The 23,411-nt window shown below is 50.6% G+C and overlaps 1 protein-coding gene and 1 non-coding gene across 2 annotated transcripts in view; both read left to right on the forward strand.

Annotated features, from left to right (window-relative positions):
• The window catches only part of GALNT2 (polypeptide N-acetylgalactosaminyltransferase 2), a 179,473-nt gene that overhangs the window by 150,628 nt on the left and 5,434 nt on the right, over positions 1-23,411 (forward strand). The window contains exons 9-15 of the mRNA XM_042241051.2: positions 2,334-2,421; positions 3,464-3,567; positions 7,461-7,587; positions 16,082-16,174; positions 16,615-16,698; positions 18,284-18,410; positions 22,059-22,178. Coding sequence (XP_042096985.1) covers positions 2,334-2,421; positions 3,464-3,567; positions 7,461-7,587; positions 16,082-16,174; positions 16,615-16,698; positions 18,284-18,410; positions 22,059-22,178 — 743 coding nt within the window. The remainder of the gene's footprint in view (positions 1-2,333; positions 2,422-3,463; positions 3,568-7,460; positions 7,588-16,081; positions 16,175-16,614; positions 16,699-18,283; positions 18,411-22,058; positions 22,179-23,411) is intronic.
• On the forward strand, positions 5,322-5,394 carry TRNAE-UUC (transfer RNA glutamic acid (anticodon UUC)). The gene has a single exon. It is a non-coding gene; the product is annotated as a tRNA-Glu (tRNA).

Genomic DNA, 23,411 nt, shown 5'->3' on the forward strand with positions numbered 1-23,411 from the left:
GTCTAATCTTGTCTTTGTTGTGCTCAGTCGAGTATGACTCTTCAAGACCCCATGGACTGCAGCCTTCTAGGCTCCTTTGTCAGTGGGATTACCCTCGCAAGAATACTGGAGTGGATTGCCATTTCTTCCTCCAAAGGATATTCCCGACCCAAGGCTCAAACCCATGTCTCCTGTGGCTCCTGCGTTGGCAGTCCTCACCATCCTGAAAATTATTGAAGGCCCTAAAGAGCTTCGTTCACATGGGCTGTACTGATGAGCATTTGCCGTGTTAGAAAGTAAGGCTGACGGTAAGAACAGGGAGTGATGCAGGCACATCTGTGCTGCCCATGTGCGCTGACGCCTCCTATCCTGAAGCTTCCGGAAAACTCCTTCCTGCACTTTGGAAAAATGAGATCGAAAGGGGCCTGTAAAGCCTTAATATAAGTATGAGAGGAGTTTCAATATCACAGACCTCCAGAAAGGACCTGAGGACTCCAGGGGCTCCTGGACTCCACCTGGAGAGCTGCTGTTTTCATGAGGAGCTTCACAAAGCTGATGGGTACACAGGCCTCATGCTAGCTGACCCTGAGGAGCCAACCCTATTGTCCCTGTGACCCAGGACTGTGTGTCTATGGGGTGACCTGGGTCCTGCAGGCTCTCCTGTGACCCAGGACTGTCTGTGGGGTGACCTGGGGCCTGCAGGCTCTCCTGTGACCCAGGACTGTCTGTGGGGTGACCTGGGGCCTGCAGGCTCTCCTGTGACCCAGGACTGTCTGTGGGGGTGACCTCTGGCCCACAGGCTCTCCTGTGACCCAGGACTGTCTGTGGGGGTGACCTGGGGCCCACAGGCTCTCCTGTGACCCCCGGACTGTCTGTGGGGTGACCTGGGGCCCGCAGGCTCTTCTGTGACCCAGGACTGTCTGTGGGGTGACCTGGGGCCTGCAGGCTCTCCTGTGACCCCAGGACTGTCTGTGGGGTGACCTGGGGCATGCCGGCTCCTGCACAGCCCAGTGGTAAATGCTTCAAGTTCTGAAACTCAGCTGGTTGGCAGCCTGTCCTCTCAGAACTCAGCTAAGAGCCAAGAACTCAGCAAAGCCTACTGTAGAGAGAGAGACCAGAGAGGCGTCAGAACCTTTGCCTTCCGTATCTGCGATTTATTGACTCTCGATTCTTCTACACCTCAGACGAGTGAACTCTTCTAACGGCCCAGCACCCCAGTTCCTTTATGTAAGCTGAGGGGCTTCTTTTCCATCTCTAACGTTTTGAACTGATTAGAAGATGGACTATTCCAGACAGACACACAGCTGAGGGTCAACCGACAGTAAACAAAGGAGACAGTAAAACTGAGACATTGGAAGGAACCTCAGAAAGCGGAACACTGGGCCCCGCCGGGGTGCCCTGGGCCCTGGTGCCTCTTTCAGGCCGCGTTGTCAAGGGCAGGCCATGTCCCCTCTGCCCTTCAGCATCCCTGCCTGAGAAAAGGGGTGACGATAGAGCAGCCACTTGGGGTGGCTGGAGGAGGCCAGGGCCGTGATTGGGCGGCTCCCACCCAGTGCCTCAACTGGGGGCAGTGGTGCTGGGAGGAGGCGCTTAGGTTGCGAGGCAAGATTCCGGAGATGCTTAGTGAATGGTGAGCGTGCCTGGGGCTTTCCAGCTCCAGCCCTGGGCTGTCTCTGTCACCCTCGGTGTGACTGTCCAGCTTGTCTTACCCCTCGAGGACGTGCAGGAGCTGAGCTGTGACGGGCTCGCCTCCTGCAGCGCCTGCTTACGGTGGAGCAGGTGGGCATGGTGAGGTGACCTGCATGGGTGCTGCCCCAGGGCTGGGCCAGGTCCATTCCGAGAGGATTTGGTGAAATCCCACCTCATGTGGCTCCGCTGCAATCAGGAGAGACTGAAGGGACCAAGTTTGCGGCCCAGGAACCCGTACTCTCATCCCTCTCTGCCCTTTCTCTCCTCCCCTGGGACCTTGTTAGGGGGTGCCTGGCAGATTTTTTAATCCATCACTCTTCTTTCTCACCTCCTTACAGCCCTTGGATATTACCTCACAGACTCCACTTGGCTTATTGCACAGTTACACTTTTTGGTTTTAGGAAAAGCTGCCCCACAGTTTCTGTGTTGGATAAGCTTCATGGGGAAGGATTTCAGTGTGTACCCACCCCTCTGGTCTCCCTGCCCCACTCTGCCCCACAGTCTCTCCCTCTTCCCTCTGCGTCGTCTCTGTCTGCTTTTCCTTTGGTTTTCAGTGAATCCATCCAAATACCAGATGTCTTTAAGCGACCAGGGATGGAAGTACCAGCAGCAGGCAGCCCGTGCCTACAGCATCCTGTGTTTCTTTTCTCTTCTGTGACCCGCAGGTTTTGACTGGAACTTGGTGTTCAAATGGGATTACATGACCCCTGAGCAGAGACGGTCCCGGCAGGGGAACCCCGTCGCTCCCATAAAGTAAGTGCCAGGTGTTCTTCAGGTTCCCTTCTCTGAGGTCACAGGTGAGACGTCAGGCTCCAGCCTCATGTTCCCTTGGGACCTAGTCGCGCTCTTGTCTCCAGCCACACCCTCACTTGCCCTCATCTTCACTCAAGGGAGAGTCTCTGCCAACAGCTTGTAGAATAAAGTACTTTGAGATTTATTTTCTTGTACTTAAGTATATCAAATCTGCCAATTTCACGTCCTTTTTGCTGATAATGTAGAGCATTTTCCACACAGGATGGGGTCTCAGGCTGCCCTCAGGGTCTGGGCAGAGAGGTGGGCAGCCAGGGTGAGCCCCACCGCTGGCAGTCAGCCCCCCTTATTCACCGGATTCTGCCCTCCTCTGTGCAAACAGAGGAGGCACCTGTATCACTGCCAGCTGGGTGGGGTCCGCAGGCGTGGTGGGGACGCCTGTCCGGGAACACCTAGCTCAGGGGTCCCTGCGGACACTGTCAGGGTCTACACTGTAGCGTTTGTCCCCCATCAGCAGGGAGCTCCAGCAGCGTGGGGCCTGGACTTCTCACAGTGACTCCATGGAGACAGGGCTGGGGCTCTGCTGTTGGCCTGTCCCCAGGCTGAGAGGAAACGAGAAGATGATGCTTCCTCCAGCAGAGGAAGAAGCTGTCCTCTGATGAGGATAAGAATAAGGGTAGCTAGTATCATCGAGTGTTTCCCGTGTGCACTGGGTGCTTTAAGCCTGTTATTGTTTGTAATCCTCCAAGGAACCTGGCACAGAAAAGCCGAGTACTAGCCTGGGGCACACTAGCAAGCGTCCCAGCCGAGCAGCTGCTCTCACGTAGGGAGGCTCCCTGCAGCCCCTTGTACTTGGAAGCATCTGAGCAGGGCACTGAAGCCAGCAGGGGTCAAGTTGAGAGGGGCCCCTAGAGCTCTGAGCTAAGGGCCAGGCTGTCCTGCTGTTTTTAAGTCTGGTTTTCAGGCTTGACCTTGGCATTAGAATGCTGGTGATCTAACCTTGACCTTCGACCTCTCTTCTCTTCTACCCTCTCTGCCAATGTAGAACCCCTATGATTGCTGGAGGGTTGTTCGTGATGGATAAGTTCTATTTTGAAGAGCTGGGGAAGTATGACATGATGATGGATGTGTGGGGAGGAGAAAACCTGGGTACGTATGAGCCTTGTGTCTTTGAACACCAACCTGTTTCCAATTCTGAAACCATGGTCTTTTCCTGCCAACCAAGGAGTAGAAATGAAAAGTGGAAGTTTTGGAGAAATTATTGAGTGAGAGTTTGTAGTATCGAGGTGCCAATTGGAAAAGGTTTGTAGAGACATTAAAGTAACCGTGTAACAGACATAATTAGTCCCTTTATAAAGTATAAATAGCACCCTTTCTACTCTCAAAAGTGTCTTGGGTTGGGCATTAGAATGTGTTTCCTTAAGAAGGTAGGATGCTAGATACAGAGTGTTTGAAGGAAATTCCATACTTTTTAATGTCATCTGAATTTAGGAGTTTGGAAAACAGACTGACAAAAATTGGGGGAACCCTTCAGGCTCTAAGACTCATTTTTAGACACATAGGGTGGAAAATGAGTCCCAGCGAAGCCTGTTAGACTGGCTGAACTGTAATCATGTGGCAGGGACGGTTCTATTTTGTTTTTGTTTGTAGTGCATACAAATCATTTTTACCAATGATTAGGGACAATTACATTGTATGGAGTTTGGTCTTTATTGGTAGTTGCATCATATTTACTGCATAAATATAGAAGGACTCTTGCGTTATGTTAGTTTTTTTGTTCAGGGGATTTTGTTTGTTTCACTTGAAGTTTTTGAGCTGAGTGTCCTCACCTTTGAGTGCTGCCAAATTACTTTCTCGCCTGGGTAGAAGGAGCAAAGAAGGATGCTGTTATCACTGGTAATAGTTTTTACTTATAACAGAGACTTTGGTTTTTTCGTTTGTTTAAAAGAAAAAACTAGGTTAGACAAGCCTGTTATTTTTCTCTCATTTTATGATATCAATGTTAGTGATAATGTCTCATTTGTGGAGAGAGGTTATCACCTTGGTAGATTTTGAAAGCTTCTTTAGATTCAGTAACTACACCCGGAGGAAGGACCTGAGTCAGATGCCTTTTGGATTTTTTTAAGGATACACTGATAAGGAGGCAGGGCTTGATTGAAATCTGAGCACAGAAGGCTTCAGAAGGATTGTTAATCTCCTGGAGAGAATTCTGTCACCTTTGCCCTGCTGGCACCCCTGGGGCAGCCCAGCCAGCCAGGATCACCACTCGGGGTTTGCTGTGTGCCGTGAGGTTAAGGTGGACGGAGGCAGCCAGCCTTTTAAAGCATCAGAGTGTAGAAAGAGTATTGATTTAAATGTCAGAGGAGACTGCACCCAGAGGCCAGCGGGAGGGGAGATGCTCTCTCCTGCTACCTGGTTTACTGTTGGTTTGGTTTGTGTGTTTAAGTTCCTGGGCCGTGTGTGAGGTTCCCTGGAAGGGCTCGAGGGGCTCAGGTGGGGTGGCGCGTGGTGGACGGGAAAGAAGGCCTGCGGTCGTGTGGTCTGGGTGCTGCTGGCACTGTGGCACCTCCTCCTGTGGCGGGCTCTGACACGGCCACTCTGGAGGGTCTTCTCGCATCAGGACTAAAGAGGCACAGAGTTTCAGCAGGAAGAGCTTGCAGTGAGTCTTTCTCTCATCTTGGCACTGCTCAGACTTGATTTTCTGGGTGCTGCGTGCACACCCACAGAGGTTGTCCAGCCTGAGGGCTGATGTGGGTACCTATTAGGAGAGTCAGGAAATGGGGATGCCCAAGTCAAATCCAAACAGCCCCTCTTGGGATGCCCCACCAAATCTACTAGTGCTCCCAGATTTCCTGACCTACAGTGTAAATCTAATTAAAGCACTTAAAAAACACAGAGAGAATTCCCCGGTGGTCCAGTGGTTAGGACTCAGCACTTTCATTGCTGTGGCACCAGGTTCAATCTCTGGTTGGGGAACTAAGATCCCACAAGCCTTGCGTTGTGGCCAAACAAGGAAAAAAAAATTTTTTTTTTAAAGTAAATAAAAAGGACAAAGAATGCTAGCTCTGGCCCCTGTGAGATGTGGGGGTTAGACTCCTTAGGATTTGTCCGTTTCAGCCCATCCCCGCAGCCTTAGGAAGGATGCTGACCACCCCCAGTGCATCATCTTGTTTCATGCTTTCTGGAAGGGACTGAGGTCTTGCTTGAGGTCTCGAGCTTATTGTTAGTAGAGCCAAGATACAGACATAAACTGCCTAATTAAGAAGCCACCATGTTTTCCTATCGATCATCCCTCGTTGGAGCCCAGTGAAATCAGTTGAACATAGCTGTAGTTGCTCGTGGCCTTAAAACTCTCCCACCAGGTCTCTGAATGGCTCCCTTACTGGTTTAACAGGCTCCCCATACAGGAGCCAGGGAGTCTTCGTGGCCCCCAGTTTTGAATTTTCCAGATAGGCAACTATATCTTTGAATCTTATCTCCTTAGATACAGAGAGCCTCCTAGTCAAGTTTTGTTCAACACTGTGTAGGCTTGGTGGTTATGACCACACATTTCTAATATGATGAGGAATGTGGTCATTAAAATCCCCAAACTGCTACACAGGGAGGTGTTCGGGGCTTCCACTCACTGGTCCCAGCAGAGATTCCTGCTGCCCTCCTCTCACGTGGGTGTCACATACCTTTGGCCACAGCCTGGCACCTGCTGCCACACGAGGCCTTGAGTTCCACGGGAAGCCCCTGGCTCTGAGCCGTCCGCGCTGGCAGCAGTGACTGTGTGTGCTGTTCTGTCTCACTCCCCCGCGTGTTGTCAGGGGCACAGAGTGATGCTGAGCAAATACCCTTTCACACCAACCTCAGGAAGCCTTTCAGAAAAATGAAGTCTAACCCTCCATCATATCATATCTTGATTTTCCCGTGTAACCTGTTTCTCGAGTTCAGTCATGCCCCTGCTCAGAGTGGCTGGCGATCAGGACGGGAGCCTGGCCGGCTCCCCGTGTCCAGGCTGCTCTCAAGCGTGGTGCTCTGGGCTGCCTGTGTGTGCACGTCTCATGACCCGCGCCTGCTTGCTCAGGTGCTGAGTTGGCTGTTCTTCTGGCGTCATTGGTCACTGGACTTGGCCGGCTGGCTGGACACCTGCTGCTGCACAGGGATGAGATAAGTTTTGTGATTTAAGGGGAGACATTGTTTTTGTCCTGGGTGGAGGAAGCTCAGGTGCAGGCGGATGCTCTGGGCACTTGAGTTTTAGAGGAAGGTGGCGTACGCAGTTGCCTCTTAGATGCTGATGTGGGCATTTCATGCCTCTTGATCATGGACGTTCGTGCACTGTTGGTTGCCTTTCCTAACTTGGATCCTTAGGAGGCACAGTAATACTCCACTGTGGAGAACCAGTCAGAGAGGAGTTCTGGGCCGAGCCTCATCCACAGTGTTGGTGATGTTACAGGGATGCCTGGTTTGCTGCCAGGAGTCTTCTGTCCACAGTGGGTCAGGGAGTCACTCTTGTCCTAGGGTTTCTAGTCTAAATCTGAAAAATATTTCAAGTGTGCTCTTACTTTCTTTAAAATTTGGAATAGACTTCTTTCATGAAAACAAGGAATTTGGTGACATTCTGCTCAGTGGTAAAATCTAAGATAGTGAATGTCCCAGTGTGGGTAGTTTGTTGGGCATAAATTATTCACTTTGTCTACACTACTTTTATTGTCTGTATAATACCACTGCTGTGCAGACACCATCATTCAATCTTTAGGATATTTCATTCAATCTTTTTTTTCTCCATCTTTATTGAGGTTTCACTGACAATTTAAAATTGTATATATTTAAGGTATACAGCAGGATGATTTGATATGCACTTGTATCCCACCACACACATACTTCCTTGATTGTGCCCTGGAGTCTAGAGACCAGTGTCAGATGTCCCCCCAGGGGACATTCCCCCCACTGGGAAAGGGTCCTCCCTGTTGGCACTGCCTCAGGCCCCGGAGGTAGGGTGGGTACCCACACCCGTGGGCAGCCCAGGCCCTCGGTCACCCGTGTCTTCCCCACCTCAGAGATCTCGTTCCGCGTGTGGCAGTGTGGCGGCAGCCTGGAGATTGTCCCCTGCAGCCGCGTGGGACACGTGTTCAGGAAGCAGCACCCCTACACCTTCCCGGGAGGCAGCGGCACTGTCTTCGCCCGGTAAGTGGCCGAGAGGCCCAGCAGGGCCCCGAGCACTGCTGACCAGCCCCGCACAGGCCTGACCGTGGGCTGTGTGGAAACGTGTCCTGCAAGGGGCCGCCCCCCGGCAATGACAGGGGCAGCTGTAGGGACTGAGGACAGTGCATCGCGCTGTCTGATTCGGGAGCAGGGAGGCCCTGTGGGTTTTAAGCAGCTACTAGACTCCTTTGTTTTGGACTTTAGAAGGGTTCTTCTCATCCCTGGCCAGAGGATGGCAAGGATGACACCAAGAGGAAATGATGGTACAGGCAGCAGAGGGCAGGGGCCAGGCAGGCATGTTTACTGATGAGCAGGAGAGAGCGAGCAGGGACTCCTTGCTGACGCCCACACTAGCGATCACACACTTGGCTGGCGCGGGGCCCCTACAGACACAGGAGGCCTCAGAGTAGGGTGAGCACGCGTAAGGGGGGGGTGACCAGCTTCTGTTCCGTGTGGCATTTTAAAGCATGTGTGAAGCACAGACTGCGCAGCATTCCTGCATCGTGCAGAAGCTAGGTTTCTTAGCATAGGGACTCTGTGTTCAGGGGAACTTTACCAGAAGCCAAATAGCATCTAATGCTTCTGACCAAATTTCCTTCTCCCAATAAGTATATCATTTCCTGGATGTTGTCTAAACTTCATTTCTCTTTGTTAGAAACAAAAATATGTTCTTACATGACCACCTCTACAAAATCAAACAGTGATATGTACGTTTTCCTCTAGGGCACCGTGAGACTCTTCTCAGAAACCTCTTGTAGAGACAGATCAAACACTTCAAATCAAAGCCTGATAGCTACCAGCAAAGCCTGGGGTTTCAGAAAACAGTCTTTTAAAATACACAAGACAAAAAAAAAATAAAGTAAAATACACAAGGCATTGCTTTATATGCTTTTTTAAAGGGAAAAACCCCACTGTTCTTTAGAAGGGAAGCTTTTCCAGTGTATTTTACAGCCCGGGAGTCCTTACGCGGGAGATATGGGGAGGAAATGGACCGTGGTTCAGAACTGGGGGCAGCATGGATCGTCAGGCCTTCAGCAAGGCCCTTGCTGCCCCCTCTTGGCTGACTCACCTAAAAGTTAGGATGGTGAGTGGAATGTGTTAGTTTTGAGGTCCAGTTCTCTTTAATTTCTTCTATTATGTCACATTCAGGGTATAAGTATTTCACCATCTAAAAGTTGGAACTTGACCACAATAGCTAATATTTATAAAGTGTTTCATATGTGCTAGGCTGTTGTATGCTTTATAAATATTCACATGCTCTCCATGTGTATAAGTATGAGGAGTACATACTCCTCATCAGTTCAGGTCGCTTAGTCGTGTCCGACTCTTTGCCACCCCATGAACTGCAGCACGCCAGGCCTCCCTGTCCATGACCAACTCCCGGAGTCCACCCAAACCCATGTCCATCGAGTCGATGATGCCATCCAACCATCTCATCCTCTGTCGTCCCCGTCTCCTCCTGCCCTCAGTCTTTCCCAGCATCAGGGTCTTCTCCAGTGAGTTAGCTCTTTCCATCCGGTGGCCAAAGTATTGGAGTTTCAGCTTCAGCATCAGTCCTTCCAGTGAACACGCAAGACTGATCTCCTTTAGGATGGACTGGTTGGATTTCCATGCAGTTCAAGGGACTCTCAAGAGTCTTCTCCAACACCACAGTTCAAAAGCATCAATTCTTCTGTGCTCAGCGTTTCTTTATAGTCCAACTCTCACATCCATACATGCTGTTGGAAAAACCATAGCCTTGACTAGATGGACCTTTGCTGGCAAAGTAATGTCTCTGGTTTTCAGTATGCTCTCTAGGTTGGTCATAATTTTCCTTCCAAGGAGCAAGCGTCTTTTAATTTCATGGCTGCAGTCACCATCTGCAGTGATTTTGGAGCCCAGAAAAATAAAGTCAGCTACTGTTTCCACTGTTTTCCCATCTATCTGCCATGAAGTGATGGGACCGGATGCCGTGATCTTAGTTTTCTGAATGTTGAGCTTTAAGCCAACTTTTTCACTCTCCTCTTTCACTTTCATCAAGAGGCTCTTTAGTTCTTCTTCACTTTCTGCCATAAGGGTGGTGGTATCAGCATATCTGAGGTTATTGATAATTCTCCCGGCAATCTTGATTCTAGTTTGTGCTTCTTCCAGCCCAGCATTTCTCATGATGTACTTTGCGTATAGGTTAAATAAGCAGGGTGACAATATACAGCCTTGACGTACTCCTTTTCTGTTTGGAACCAGTCTGTTGTTCCATGTCCAGTTCTAACTGTTGCTTTCTGACCTGCAGACAGGTTTCTCAAGAGGCAGGTCAGGTGGTCTGGTATTCCCATCTCTTTCAGAATTTTCCACAGTTTCTTGTGATCCACACAGTCAAAAGCTTTGGCGTAGTCAATAAAGCAGAAATAGATGTTTTTCTGGAACTCTCTTGATTTTTCGATGATCTAGCAGATGTTGGCAATTTGATCTCTGGTTCCTCTGCCTTTTCTAAAACCAGCTTGAATATCAGGGAGTTCACGGTTCACTTATTGCTGAAGCCTGGCTTGGAGAATTTTAAGCATTACTTTACTATTTCATTCCAATCCCATACTCCTCATAAAGCCTTGTAAATTAAGTATTATTATTTCTGGGCTTCCCTGGTGGCTCAGTGGTAAAGAATCTGTCTGTCATGTTGGAGACTGCCTGCCATGGAGGAGACAATAGGTTCATTCCCCGGGTCGGGAAGATCCCTTGAAGAAGGAAATGGCAACTCACTCCAAAATTCTTGCCATGGATTCTTGCCATTCTTGCCATGGAAAAATCCTATGGACAGGGGAGCCTTGTGGGCTACAGTCTATGGGGTCATAAAAGTCAGACACAACTTGGCGACCTAAACCATCACCACCATTTCCGCTTTAGGGGTATGAGAAACTGAGGCACAAAATGGTTCAGTTCCTTTGTCTAAGTTCATGCAGCTGGAAAGTGGTATTCAATCTTGGCCACTTGGCTGTGGAGTCCATGTTATTTTTTATCCAAATCTCTAAGTACAGTTAGTGCTTGAGGCTGCTAGATTTCAGCACTGAGATACAGACTCTAAAGTAGGTTTAGGGTGGCAGGTAGAGAACCATCTCATTTATGCAGGTCACTGTGTGAGGAAGGGAAGGAGGCAGACAGGCAGGGACGATGGGGGAGTGGGTGCAGAAGGGGCTCCTGGGTTCCTGCCTTATTCTGCACACGTGTGCCCTGTTGCTTTAGAGAGAGCCAGGTGATGCCACACCTGCAAGCTCTTACATCAAAGCACGTCCCTGGATACCCGTTGAGTGAGAACCCTTGGGCACGTCCTTGTCTTTTTCTTACAGCCTTGTTTCCAGTTAGCCTCTTACAAATTCTCTTACGAGACTGGAGAGTGTTGCTAACGTGCTTCCATGTGGATGTGGGTTAGAGCTCCCTGGCCCGGAGCCAAGGCCAGAACAGCCATGGGGCTGCAGGGCGGGTGCCTTGGGAGACGTTTGGGTTTACTGTTAGCAGCTAATGGCGAGACGTGTTCATGGTAAGGGCAACTACGATTAAATTAAACACAGAAAGCAGCAGTTTAAACTTGCTCTCTTACCAAACTTTTTCCTGTGTAGTGTGTGTGACTGGCCAGTCCCATCGTCTCTCTCCTGCCTGCTTCCTGGCAGAACTACTTTACCTGCACCAAGGCTGGGCGGGGAGGGGAGCAAAGGCAAGGTGCCCTGTGCCTACAGCTCCTAGAAGGCTGCTTGCCATATAGACGCCTGAGAAATATTTGCGTCAGTGAATTTAAACTAGCGTTGAGCAGCACATGAGGCTCATTCTTTGAGGCTACCTACGTACCTTTTTTTATTAAGTAGGCAGAAAAGGGGGCTTCGCATTTAAGAGCTGAGGAATGACTTAACACTAATGACTTTTAGGTGATTTGCAACTGCTGTATGACTGCACTCCCTAAAACCTTTTAGTTTGGTGAGAACATCCTTCAGTCTCGCTCTCCCCCATTCCCCTCCTCGCCACTCTTCTCCCGCTCACACGCACCTGTGTGCTGTTCTGCTACTACCGCATCTCCATCCGCCAAGCCGGGGCGTCTTCCCGTGCCCGCATGTGAAACGTACACCTGCATCTTTCGTGGCCTCAGAGAGCCCATGTGTTTGACTACTTTACTGCTGATGGTTCTATAGTTTCTGTTCATTCTGCCATTGTAAGCAGTGCTAAATTAGGCAGGTTTTCATTCCTGGTTGGTTATTTTCTTGAGGTAAATTTCTAGATGTGGGAACTGCTAGATCAGAGGACAGGTATATTCGAATTATCTTCTCTGCCTCTTCCAGGGTCTTCTAAACAACGATCCATCTAGACACATATACCACTTGATATGAAGGATCAGTTCAGTTCAGTCACTCAGTCATGTCCGACTCTTTGTGACCCCATGAACTGCAGCACGCCACGCCTGTCTGTCCATCACCAACTCCTGGAGCCCACCCAAACTCATGTCCATTGAGTCGGTGATGCCATCTCATATCTCATCCTCTGTCATCCCCCTCTCCTCCTGCCCTCAATCTTTCCCAGCATCAGGGTCTTTTCAAATGAGTCAACTCTTCACATCAGGTGGCCAAAGTATTGGAGTTTCAGCTTCAGCATCAGTCCTTCCAGTGAATATTCAGGACTGATTTTCTTTAGGATGGACTGATTGGATCTCCTTGCAGTCCAAGGGACTCTCCAGAGTCTTTTCCAACACCACATTTCAAAAACATCAATTCTCTGGTACTCAGCTTTCTTTATAGTCCAACTCTCACATCCATACAAGGCCACTGGAAAAACCATAGCCTTGACTAGACAGACCTTTGTTGGCAAAGTAATGTCTCTGCTTTTTAATATGCTGTCTAGGTTGGTCATAACTTTCCTTCCAAGGAGTAAGCGTCTTTTAATTTCATGGCTGCAGTCACCATCTGCTGTGATTTTGGAGCCCCAAAAATAAAGTCAGCCACTGATTCCACTGTTTCCCCATCTATCTGCCATGAAGTGATGGGACCGGATGCCATGATCTTAGTTTTCTGAATGTTGAGCTTTAAGCCAACTTTTTCACTCTCCTCTTTCACTTTCTTCAAGAGGCTCTTTAGTTCTTCACTTTCTGCCATAAGGGTGGTGTCATCTGCATATCTTGAGATTATTGATATTTCTCCCAGCAATCTTGATTCCAGCTTGTGCTTCATCCAGCCAACGTTTCTCATGATGTACTTTGCATATAAATTAAATAAGCAGGGTGACAATAGACAGCCTTGACGTACTCCTTTTCCTATTTGGAACCAGTCTGTTGTTCCATATCCAGTTCTAACTGTTGCTTTCTGATCTGCATACGGTTTTCTCAAGAGGCAAGTCAGGTGGTCTGGTATGCCCATCTCTTTCAGAATTTTCCACTATTTATTGTGATCCACACATTTAAAGGCTTTGGCATAGTCAATAAAGCAGAAATAGATGTTTTTTTGGAACTCTCTTGCTTTTTTGATGATCCAGTGGATGTTGGCAATTTGATCTTTGGTTCCTCTGCCTTTTCTAAAACCAGCTTAAACATCTGGAAGTTCACGGTTCAAGTATTGCTGAAGCCTGACTTGGAGAATTTTGAGCATTACTTTACTAGCATGGGAGATGAGTGCAATTGTACGGTAGTTTGAGCATTCTTTGGCATTGCCTTTCTTTGGGATTGGAATGAAAACTGACCTTTTCCAGTCCTGTGGCCATGACTGAGTTTTCCAAATTTGCTGACATATTGAATGCAGCACTTTCACAGCATCATCTTTTAGGATTTCAAATAGGTCAACTGGAATTCCATCAGCTCCACTAGCTTTGTTCATAGTGATGCTTCCTAAGGCCCACTTCACTTCACATTCCAGGATGTCTGGCTCTAGGTGAGTGATCACACCATCATGATTCACTGGGTTGTGAAGATCTTTTTTGTACAGTTCTGTGTATTCTTGCCAAACAGGAGATGGCAAGAGTGAACATCAACATTCTAGGAATGGACTGGAATGTGTGAATTTAACTCAGATGACCCTTATATCTACTACTGTGGGCAAGAATCCCTTAGAAGAAATGGAATAGCTATCATAGGCAACAAAGAGTCTGAAATGCAGTATTTGGATGCAATCTCAAAAACGACAGAATGATCTACGTTCGTTTCCAGGGCAAACCATTCAATATCACGATAATCCAAGTCTATGTCCCGACCAGTGATGCTGAAGGAGCTGAAGTTGACAGTTCTGTGAAGACCTATAAGACCTTCTAGAACTAACACTGGAAAAAGATGTCCTTTTCATTATAGGGGACTGGAATGCAAAAGTAGGAAGTCAAGAAACACCTGGAGTAACAGGTAAATTTGGCCTTGGAATGCAGAATGAAGCAGGGCAAAGACTAATAAAGTTTTGCCAAGAGAACTCACTGGTCATAACAAACAGCCTCTTCCAACAACACAAGAGAAGACTCTACACACATGGACATCACCAGACGGTCAACACCGAAATCAGATTGATTCTATTCTTTGCGGCCAAAGATGGAGAAGCTCTCTACAGTCAGCAAAAACAAGACCAGCAGCTGACTGTGACTCAGATCATGAACTCCTTATTGCCAAATTCAGACTTAAATTGAAGAAAGTAGGGAAAACCACTAGACCATTCAGGTATGACCTAAATCAAATCCCTTATGATTATACAGTGGAAGTGACAAATAGATGTAAGGGACTGCATCTGATACACAGAGTGCCTGATAAACTATGGACAGAGGTTCGTGACATGGTACAGGAGACAGGGATCAAGAACATCCCCAAGAAAAAGAAATGCAAAAAAGCAAAATGGCTGCCTGAGGAGGTCTTACAAATAGCTGTGAAAAGAAGAAAAGCAAAAGCAAAGGAGAAAAGGAAAGATATACCCATTTGAATGCAGAGTTCCAAAGAATAGCAAGGAGAGAGAAGAAAGCCTTCCTCCGCAATCAATGCGAAGAAATAGAGGAAAACAATAGAATGGGAAAGACTAGAGAGATCTCTTCAAGACAATTAGAGATACCAAGGGAACTTTTCATGCAAAGATGGGCTCAATAAAGGACAGAAATGGTATGGATCTGATAGAAGAGGTGCCAAGAAGGATATAGGCCCCAAACAAATTATTTTATTAATTGTAACTCAGATGATTTGAAGGCTCCCCACTTATAGCTCAGTTGGTAAAGAATCCATCTGCAGTACAGGAGACCCCAGTTCGATTCCTGGGTCTGGAAGATCCCCTGGAGAAGGGATAGGCTACCCACTCCAGTATTCATGGCCTTCCCTTGTGGCTCAACTGGTAAAGAATCTGCCTGTAATGTGGAGACCTGAGTTTGATCCCTGGGTTGGGAAGATCCCCTGGAGAACGGAAAGGCTACCCACTCCAGTATTCTTGCCTGGAGAATTCCATGGACTGTGTAGTCCATGGGGTCCGTAAGAGTCAGACATGACTGAGCAACTTTCCCTTTCTTTCACTTTCCATTTTAAAAAGACCTTTCTAATAGGGGAACAATACGTATTCTTGTAGAATATGAATATTGTCTCCCTAATGTGTTTATCTTAGAAGCATGGAATGCCTTTATATGGGTTCTGAAAGAGAACGGTCTCTCAGCCCAAAATGTGAGTGTGCTTTGGAGCAGAGTCCAGGGATACTGGAGAAGAGACGCTCACTGCCTTAGTGCTACTCCGCAGATGCTCTAAGGAGAACGCTGGCAGAAGATGCTGGTGCCGGGCATGTGGCGGCCTTTAGTACATATCTTACATTCCAAGGTAGCTTGTCCCACTGGCCTTATTGATCATAGGTTGTTTCTCTCCGTGATTGTGAGATGTCAGTGTGGGGTCTTCTGGCCTTCTAGAGAAGCCTGTTCTGCACAGGAGAGTAGGAACCCCAAATGTGGGGCGTATACTACTGTCCCTCACTATTTCTGGTCCAAACAGGGTGCTCTCAGCTCAGCTCTGCCCGAAGTAATTTAATAGTAACTGTGATTTGCTCTCAACTTTCCCAGAGCTGTTTGGTCATAGCTCTCCATCACAGGCATGATGAGAAGGCCAGAGAGAGGAGGTCAAGGATTCTTGCTTTTGCTCCTGGACACCAGCCTTCTGGGCTACACAACAAGAGTTACTAAGAGCTACTGAGAGAGATCCTCTTCAGCCCTTCTTGGTGGTACAGCCACGTCCCTGTTTTAAAATACCTCCCTGTGCAGTCATTCTAACTTTGACTTTTGCTCTTTGACAATCTGTGTTCAAAGAGAGATGAGGAGGTTGTATTTGTTATTCAGTGATACCTGCTGAATACCAGCCACCCGGAGGCACCTAGGGGTGGGGGACAGCCTGCTCCCTGATCCATGTGGGCCCCTATCAGGCCGCCAGCCCCCCAGAAGCCTGACCCTGAAGCCTCCGCAGCACTTGCTCAGTGCAGGCCAAGCAGCGCCGATGGAAAGAAGGCAGCTCACGGCTCAAGGAGACTTGTTTCGTTTCTAGTAACACCCGCCGGGCAGCAGAGGTCTGGATGGACGAATACAAGAACTTCTACTACGCAGCAGTGCCTTCTGCCAGAAACGTCCCTTACGGAAAGTGAGTGTGGCCCATGGCCTCTCGCTGTTTTGCTTCTTGGGATCGTGTGTGTGTCTGTGTGCGTGTGTGTGCGTGTGTGTGTGTGCGTGCGTGCGTGTGTGTGTGTGCGTGTGCGCGCGCGTGTGTGCGTGCGTGTGTGCGTGCGTGCGTGCGTGCGTGTGTGTGCGCGCGTGTGTGTGTGCGTGTGTGCCTGCGTGTGTGTGCCTGCGTGCGTGCGTGCGTGCCGTAAGCCGATCAGGTGTCAAAGAGGGGACTCTGCTCAAGGGTCGCGAGGGCCCTCTCGGGAAGCACGGCGGGACAGAGGAGTCCAAACAGCAGTGTGGATGGTCCAGTCCCCACTGCCTGCCCCAGCTCTTTTTCTCATCGGCAGATTTCCAGGTTTGATGTAGAGCCCATCTGTTTTTTAAATTTATCTTAAAGAATCTTGTCTCCTTCTCCAGTATTCAGAGCCGACTGGAGCTCAGGAAGAAACTTAACTGCAAGCCTTTCAAATGGTACCTGGAAAATGTCTACCCAGAGCTAAGGTGAGGCCCTGGGGCCGGGTTCCGCTTCAGAAGGACTCGGAGGCAGCCAGCGCCCACCGGGTGCAGGGCCTGGAGGTGGAAGGAAGGTCGTGTTAGGGGGAGAGGCCAGGAGCTGTGCCCCGCCGCTGTCCTCAGGCTCCCCAAGGGGGTGCCCTTGTCCCCAGCCCGCAGGCTCCCCCTGCCTGGGACTCCCCCTTGAGGCTCCTTTGCCCCCTGCAGTTGTGTAGGGACTGAGACCAAGGCTTGGCCAGCAGGGGAGAGCGCCCAGCAGAGGCTCAGATAACCACACTGGCCTGTTTTAATGCCTGCCCACTCGCATCCTGAGGCACAGCAGGAGGCCTATGGGTCTGTGGGCTTCAGGCTGCTCTGGACTTCATCTTCTTAGAAGAGTCAGCAGACAGGCTTGCCTCAGTGGGGCACATTCCTTTCTCTGACTTTTCCCAGTGCATTTCACAGCAGGTAACGTGTCTGCACACAGAGGCTGTGACTGCGGAGTTACCACCATCCCCTTCTGTGCTAAGGGGCTCTCAGAGCCCTGGCCACAGAGCTTCGTCTGAGGCCACACGGCCTCTCTGCTGCTGTCCACTTACTGCGCTCTCGGGGTCCCTCTGCCGTGTTTCCCACACCCCCCGGGAAGGGGAAGAACAGAAGTCCTCTCCCTGCCCGCTCTGGGAAGGCCGGCGGCAGTGTAATGTCCCAGCCGTTGCCTCTCCCTCCGCAGACCAGGGGCTCACAGCAGTGGACCACAGCCCCTCCTGGCGCTTTAGTGTCACTGGCCTGTGTAACCAGATGCGGTGACATTACAGCAGTTTTGACCTGAGATCCCTGGTGATTTGGGGCGACCATGGGCCCTGTGCCACGTGGGATCACATGTGTAAAGCATTCACACCACAGCCATGGGTAGATCGTCCAGCCTCGACCATGCCCAGCAAGGGGGGCACCAGCCTGATATTTGTGCTGCATCAGCGACACTCTCTGCCTTCCCTGCATGAGCCTGTGGGCCCAGCCACGCTGAGGGCTGCTCTGTGGCCCCTGAAGCAACCCCACTGAGGAGGAGGGCGCACAGCAGTGCGCAAGGCTGGTGCGCAGCCAAGGCAGGCCCGGGGCCAGCTCTGACCCTGCAGCCGGCCGCCCCGCCACTGTGCTCTCTTGCTCTGCTGGCACCAGGACACGTGGCTGACCCACCTGTGTTCTCCCCTCTCTTAGGTAAAGGTTAGTCCTCAGTCTTGGAACTTGGAAAGTTCCAAGCAGCAGGATCTGACCACATTAATTGCTTTTCTAAGTGACTTTGAACAAGTAACACTAAAGCGAAAAGGAGCATTCTCTTTCCAGAAAAATTTCTCTGGTACAAAACAGAAAGACTACTTCAACCTAAAATTCTCCCTGTAGGGTCAGGGATTGAGAATCTTGAAGCCATGCCATCTCAGGATGCAGCTGGGCCTGTGTTGGGGGCACCTGACCTGAGGGTGCCCTTACTCTCTCACTGCCTGGCTCCCTTTTGAGGGCTCTGAGCACAGGTTGGGGGCTGGGCAGACAGGGAGCCAGCAACCCTGAGTGCAGTGAGTGACTGTCTCCTTGATTCCAGGGTTCCTGACCATCAGGATATAGCTTTTGGGGCCTTGCAGCAGGGAACCAACTGCCTGGACACTTTGGGCCACTTCGCTGATGGTGTTGTTGGAGTTTACGAGTGTCACAATGCTGGGGGCAACCAGGTACGTGCATGGGGTGCCGGGGAAGGTGAGGGGCCTGAGGCCACACTTCCTTTCACCACCCTCCTCCTGAGATGGCCACCCGCTCACAGCTGGCCTCGGGGTCAGAGGGGATGTCCTCCAGGAGCTGTGGTCAGCCTTGGGCGGGCTCTGGTGCGCAGGGCGGGCGACCTGGGTCTCCTCTCCCCCCATCCTCCTCTCTGCACTGACACCCTGGGCCGTGTGCTCATCCCAGGGCAGCTGTCTGCATCTGTGCCTGCCCAGGTCTGTGTGTGCAGGTGCTTACCCACAGCTGCTAGGGCTGCCCATTAGATGGTAACAGCTTATATGTGAACACTCACAGCTCTGTCCTCGTGGGAAAGGAGCAAGGTGAGTGAGGACTTGACAGGCCCAGCTGTGGCCTGTCTCCCAGAGGACAGTGTTCTGGAAAGTGGTTTTCCTGTGAGTTGATAACAGGCATGTGGTAGAATGAGGGCTTTGGACACAAAAATGGCTGGGCAGTGCTGGATGCTGCCATCTACTCTTAGGGGGCCTGCCATTGGAAAAAAAAGTCACTTGAGCTCAGTGTATCCCAGAGTCTTCTTTAAATGGAACTATTTTCAAAAGAGGGTGCCTGCCTTTGTGTGAAGTTGGCTGTGCTCCATCCTCTTGAGAAACGTCTAGACAGATGGCAGCCTCCGGTTCCTGGCCTCCTGTCTGCTCCGGGTGGTGTCGTCTCTGTGGTTGTCCAGACGTGTGACAGGCGGGACGTGGGGAGCAGACAGCCCCCAGCCGGCTCCAGCTCATATCCCAAGGCGGGCTACCTCCCTGGCTCTTAGCAGAAGAGCCCAGAAAGTTTGGGGAAGCATGGATCCCGGGTCCCACGCACAGAAAGCCTGATTTCATGAATCTGGAATTAGAACATCAGGGTATTTGGAAGCCCTCCAGGCTGGGTGACCCTCCGTGAGTGCTGGGCAGGGAGGGTTTACCAGCAGGAAGGACGCAAAGGGGCAGGTAACAGCAAGGCGGTACGGCACTTCCACCCCCAGTCAGGGAGCACCGTCCTCCGTGGACCAACCTGGACGCAGTGAGCCCCTTTCCAGATCAGACCACCCTGTAGTCCTCTGTGTGCTGAAGAGAAGGTTCTAGATCTGTACCACTCAGCACAGCAGCCACTGGCCACATGTGGATGCCCAGCACTGGAAACTGGTGAGGCTAACGGTGTGAAGTTCTCAGTGTATTTCACTGCAACTCACGTAGCCACGTGCGAACTAAATAGCATGTCCTTATGGGAAATTGGACCCGGCTCTGAAAGGGTAAGGTGTGTCATCTGGTTTCTGACTGGGCCTCAGCAGACACACAGGAAACGGGAAAATTTAAGAGTGGCAGCTTGAGAAAGTACTGCTTAAATATTCATGAACTTTATTTGCAAATTTAGATCACTAACGTGCAACAGAAAAAGGAAAATGGCAGCAATCTCTGCTGCTTGCGTAGCTGAATTAGTTTTTCTGGGATTCAGTGTAAAGTCTGTTTTAAAGTAATGATGTATACGATGGCAGGAAGATTGTAGAAACATTCAGATGTGAGCTTTCCGTGGACATCAGCAAAGCCCCCAACAGCTTCCAAGAACAATTGAAAACCCCTCCCCACACAGAGGGCTGCCCCATCACTCCTCTTACTAAACGGAGAGGCCGAGCTCCGTGTCCCTGTTGTACAAGGACACCTAGAAGAACGGAAGGTGCAGGCTCTGCCCCCTCCTGGCACCTCCGTGGCACTGGGTGCTGCTTTGAGGCACCCTACTCCCCCCATCTCTGGAAAGGACAGCCTCCTGGAAGACTGGAACCACCCTCACGGCCCAGCACGTGGCCCTTCTGAGAACGCGCCGCATACTCAGAACCAAGAGCCCCGGGGACGGGTGGGCACGGGGCTCTGGGCTTCCATGGAAGACAGGCCACGCAGGTTCTTCTCCTCTAGGACTTTTCAGAGCCTCTCATAGGCTACTGGTAAATTTGCAACAGTGACAAATGGTCCAAATTCAGTATCTCCCAAATTTACTTGACCTGGAAGCAACTTTTCATAGAATTCCTACTGGAGTTCGCTTTGAGAAACACTAATCAGAAGGTGAGAAAGTTGAAGCTGAGGGATTCGAGGGGGCTGCCTAGTCTGAACCCCTGTCGGGACAAATAAGCCCCCCCATGGCCCAGGGGCTCTCCCTCCCTTTCCTGGATGTGGCCCAAGCCTCTGCCCCACAGCCACCCCGTGAGCGGGACTCATATCTCACTGCTGAGTGGGTTGGGGGGTGCATGTGTGGCCCCCATATGTTAACACTGTCCTGATAACAGACCATCTGCTCCAAGGTGATTTAGGTGAGGAGCAATGAGGCTTCTTTAAAAGATTTTTACATCCTTCCCTTAGCTCTGTCCCCTGAGAGCAGAGAATAGGAAAACAATCTCTGCACAATGCTTAATTGTGCCTCATGTTACGCAACACAAGCACTAGGGTGATACCTACTCTCCCCACAAGGGACAGAGCCTCTGGGGAGCAAGACCTGGCCTGTGTGTTCCCTGCCATGGGTCCAGACCTCAGAGAATGCCCTTAAATGTGCGGGCACTCAGTGGACAGTCACTGGGTGGATGAGTAGACAGATGAATAGACAGATTGACGCAGGAGCTTTCCTTGGGGTACAGAAGAAGCAGAGAGGGCACCTCCTGAGGGATTCTGACTTAGAAGGGGCTCCAGGTCCTGGGGCCTCATGTGGGTTTTATCCTTTTGCAAGCATCAAGTCCTAGAGTGAAGGTCAGGAGCCGTGTCCTCCTGCCTCCACCGTGGCCCTGCCCAGAGTAGCCTTCCTACCTCCTCTCCTGCCTGGTCACACTCACCCATCGCGTCCCCTTCTCAGCCTCCTCCCCTTTCTCGTGCTCTTGTTTAGTGTTCGGAATAAAGGGTTCTGCTCTCAGCTTTTAAGGTGCGTGTGTGCGCGTGTGCGTGTGCTCACATGTATGTCTGCTCTCTAAGATCATAGGCAAGTTATTTCAGCACTTTCTGGCTCAGTTTTCTCATCTGTAACATGGAGTTAATAATAGCCTCTCATGGGACTATTGTATAAAGGGCTTAGAACAGTGCCAGGCACATTCTGGGTACCCAGGGCTGGCTGTGCCATGTGAGGGCAAAGACCTGGATCCATTCGTAGGGAGCTCACAGAGCTTCACACGCATCAGTAGCCTGGCTTAGTGGTTGGTAGTGAGGCTAAATGTGCTGTATGTGGTTTATAATTTCACACAGGACAGCCACAGTCATAAATGCTATTTCCAAACTGTACCTGTGTCAGGCCAGACTCATTCCAAGGAAACGTTGGCCCTAACTGGCCACCCGTGGGTGACAAGCTGGGGCTGCAGTGTTCACAGCTCACAGTTAATGATGGAGGATGGAGTGTGGAGCGCTAGCCTGTGTTTGGGCTGAAGTACTTACTGGTGTTGGCCTCGTGCTCAGAGGTGAAGCTCCTGACACTCCTGCTGGAGACTTGCTCTTGGGCACAAAGTCCCTTGCTGGCCCTCAGCTGGTTGGGGCTCCTGAAGCCTGTTCCCTGCATGCCTCCCTTCTTGGGCCCTTCCTCGCTTCATCCTCACCCCGCAGCCCCGTGAGCCGAGTCCTGACCTCGGGTTTGTGTTGCAGGAATGGGCCCTTACCAAGGAAAAGTCGGTGAAGCACATGGACTTGTGCCTGACCGTGGTGGACCGGGCGCCTGGCTCCCTCATAAAGCTGCAGGGCTGCCGGGAGAATGATAGCAGGCAGGTAGGTGCCAGTAGGGACGAGCCCGAGCCAGCTCCCCGCTGCCCCAGGGCTGGGGTCCCAGGGGCTGGGTGTTCACTGGGGGCACCTGTGACTTGTGCCGTCTTGTGTCCCCACGTGGAGCCGCTGACAAGCTGTGAACACCCAGCAAATCCTGCACTGGGGTCACTGTGAGGAGCACGGGATGGGTGCCACACAGGCCAGTCCATCTGCTGTGGGCCGCTCCTGCCAGAGTTCGCCATCCTAGGTATTTATCCTGCCACCTCTGGATTCATCTCTCTATGTTGAGCCTCCCCTTTACTAGGCTGCAGAGGCAGGGCTGTGCTTTGCAGCTGCGTGTTCAGCCCCTGTGCAGGTTGAGGGCTGGGCACTGGGGTGGGAGTGCCAGCACCGGAGGTGGTTCCCGCTCCCCCTGGGGGCCAAATGAGCCAAGCTGGGCCCCCCCTGAGACAGGCCAGGGAAGACTGTGCCTGGCGGTGCCTGGGAGCACCTGACGCATGGGGGTGCTGGTGGCTGGGGTATGTGGATTGCAGCTCCCTGCCGCCAACCCTGCCTGGAGGCACGGACCCCTGGCCCCAGAGCCGGGAGTGACCTGGCAGAGTCCCGGGCACTGGCTTCTCTGCAGCACCGGAGTGGCCCAGGGCAGCCCGCCAGGAACCAGGCTAGCCGAACCAATGGAGTTCAGTTTTGCTTTAAAGATGAGAGTTCATGACTTTACTCATGAGAAGTTAGTGAGACAGTGACCTACGAACCAGCCTAGAAAAGATAGTGGAGTTCATGATAACGTCAGCTCAGAGGAGGTGTTTCACTTCCTTGCTGATGAACCCCAACCCTGAAAGGAAAGACCTGACCTGCATTTTATAAAACAGTATCTGTGAAGAGCCCTTTATTTCTGAAGCCAGAGGCCTAATGTGGCTTATATCCCCCCCACATCCCTGGACATTGTTTTTTTGGCTGCACCGGTTATCATTGTGCTTGGAACTAGGGCTGACTGTCATCCTCGTGACAGGTGGCAGCTCTTCTAAGCCAGTATAACTGTTCTGTCTTCAGTTTCTTTAGCTTTTGAACTTAAGTACTTTTGAAGACTCCTATTTTAAGAATTGCGAAAATTTTGCTACCAAAAGTCTTCACTATGGTATGTCCTTAAATTACTGTTAATTTCTGAGTTTGGGGGTTTTGTGGATTTTTTTTTCCCTTTCCTTTTCCTTTCTTTCTTCCTTTCTTGTCATTTACTGT

This window comes from Ovis aries, chromosome 25 (assembly GCF_016772045.2).
Source record: "Ovis aries strain OAR_USU_Benz2616 breed Rambouillet chromosome 25, ARS-UI_Ramb_v3.0, whole genome shotgun sequence".
Classification (NCBI taxonomy): Eukaryota; Metazoa; Chordata; class Mammalia; order Artiodactyla; family Bovidae; genus Ovis; species Ovis aries.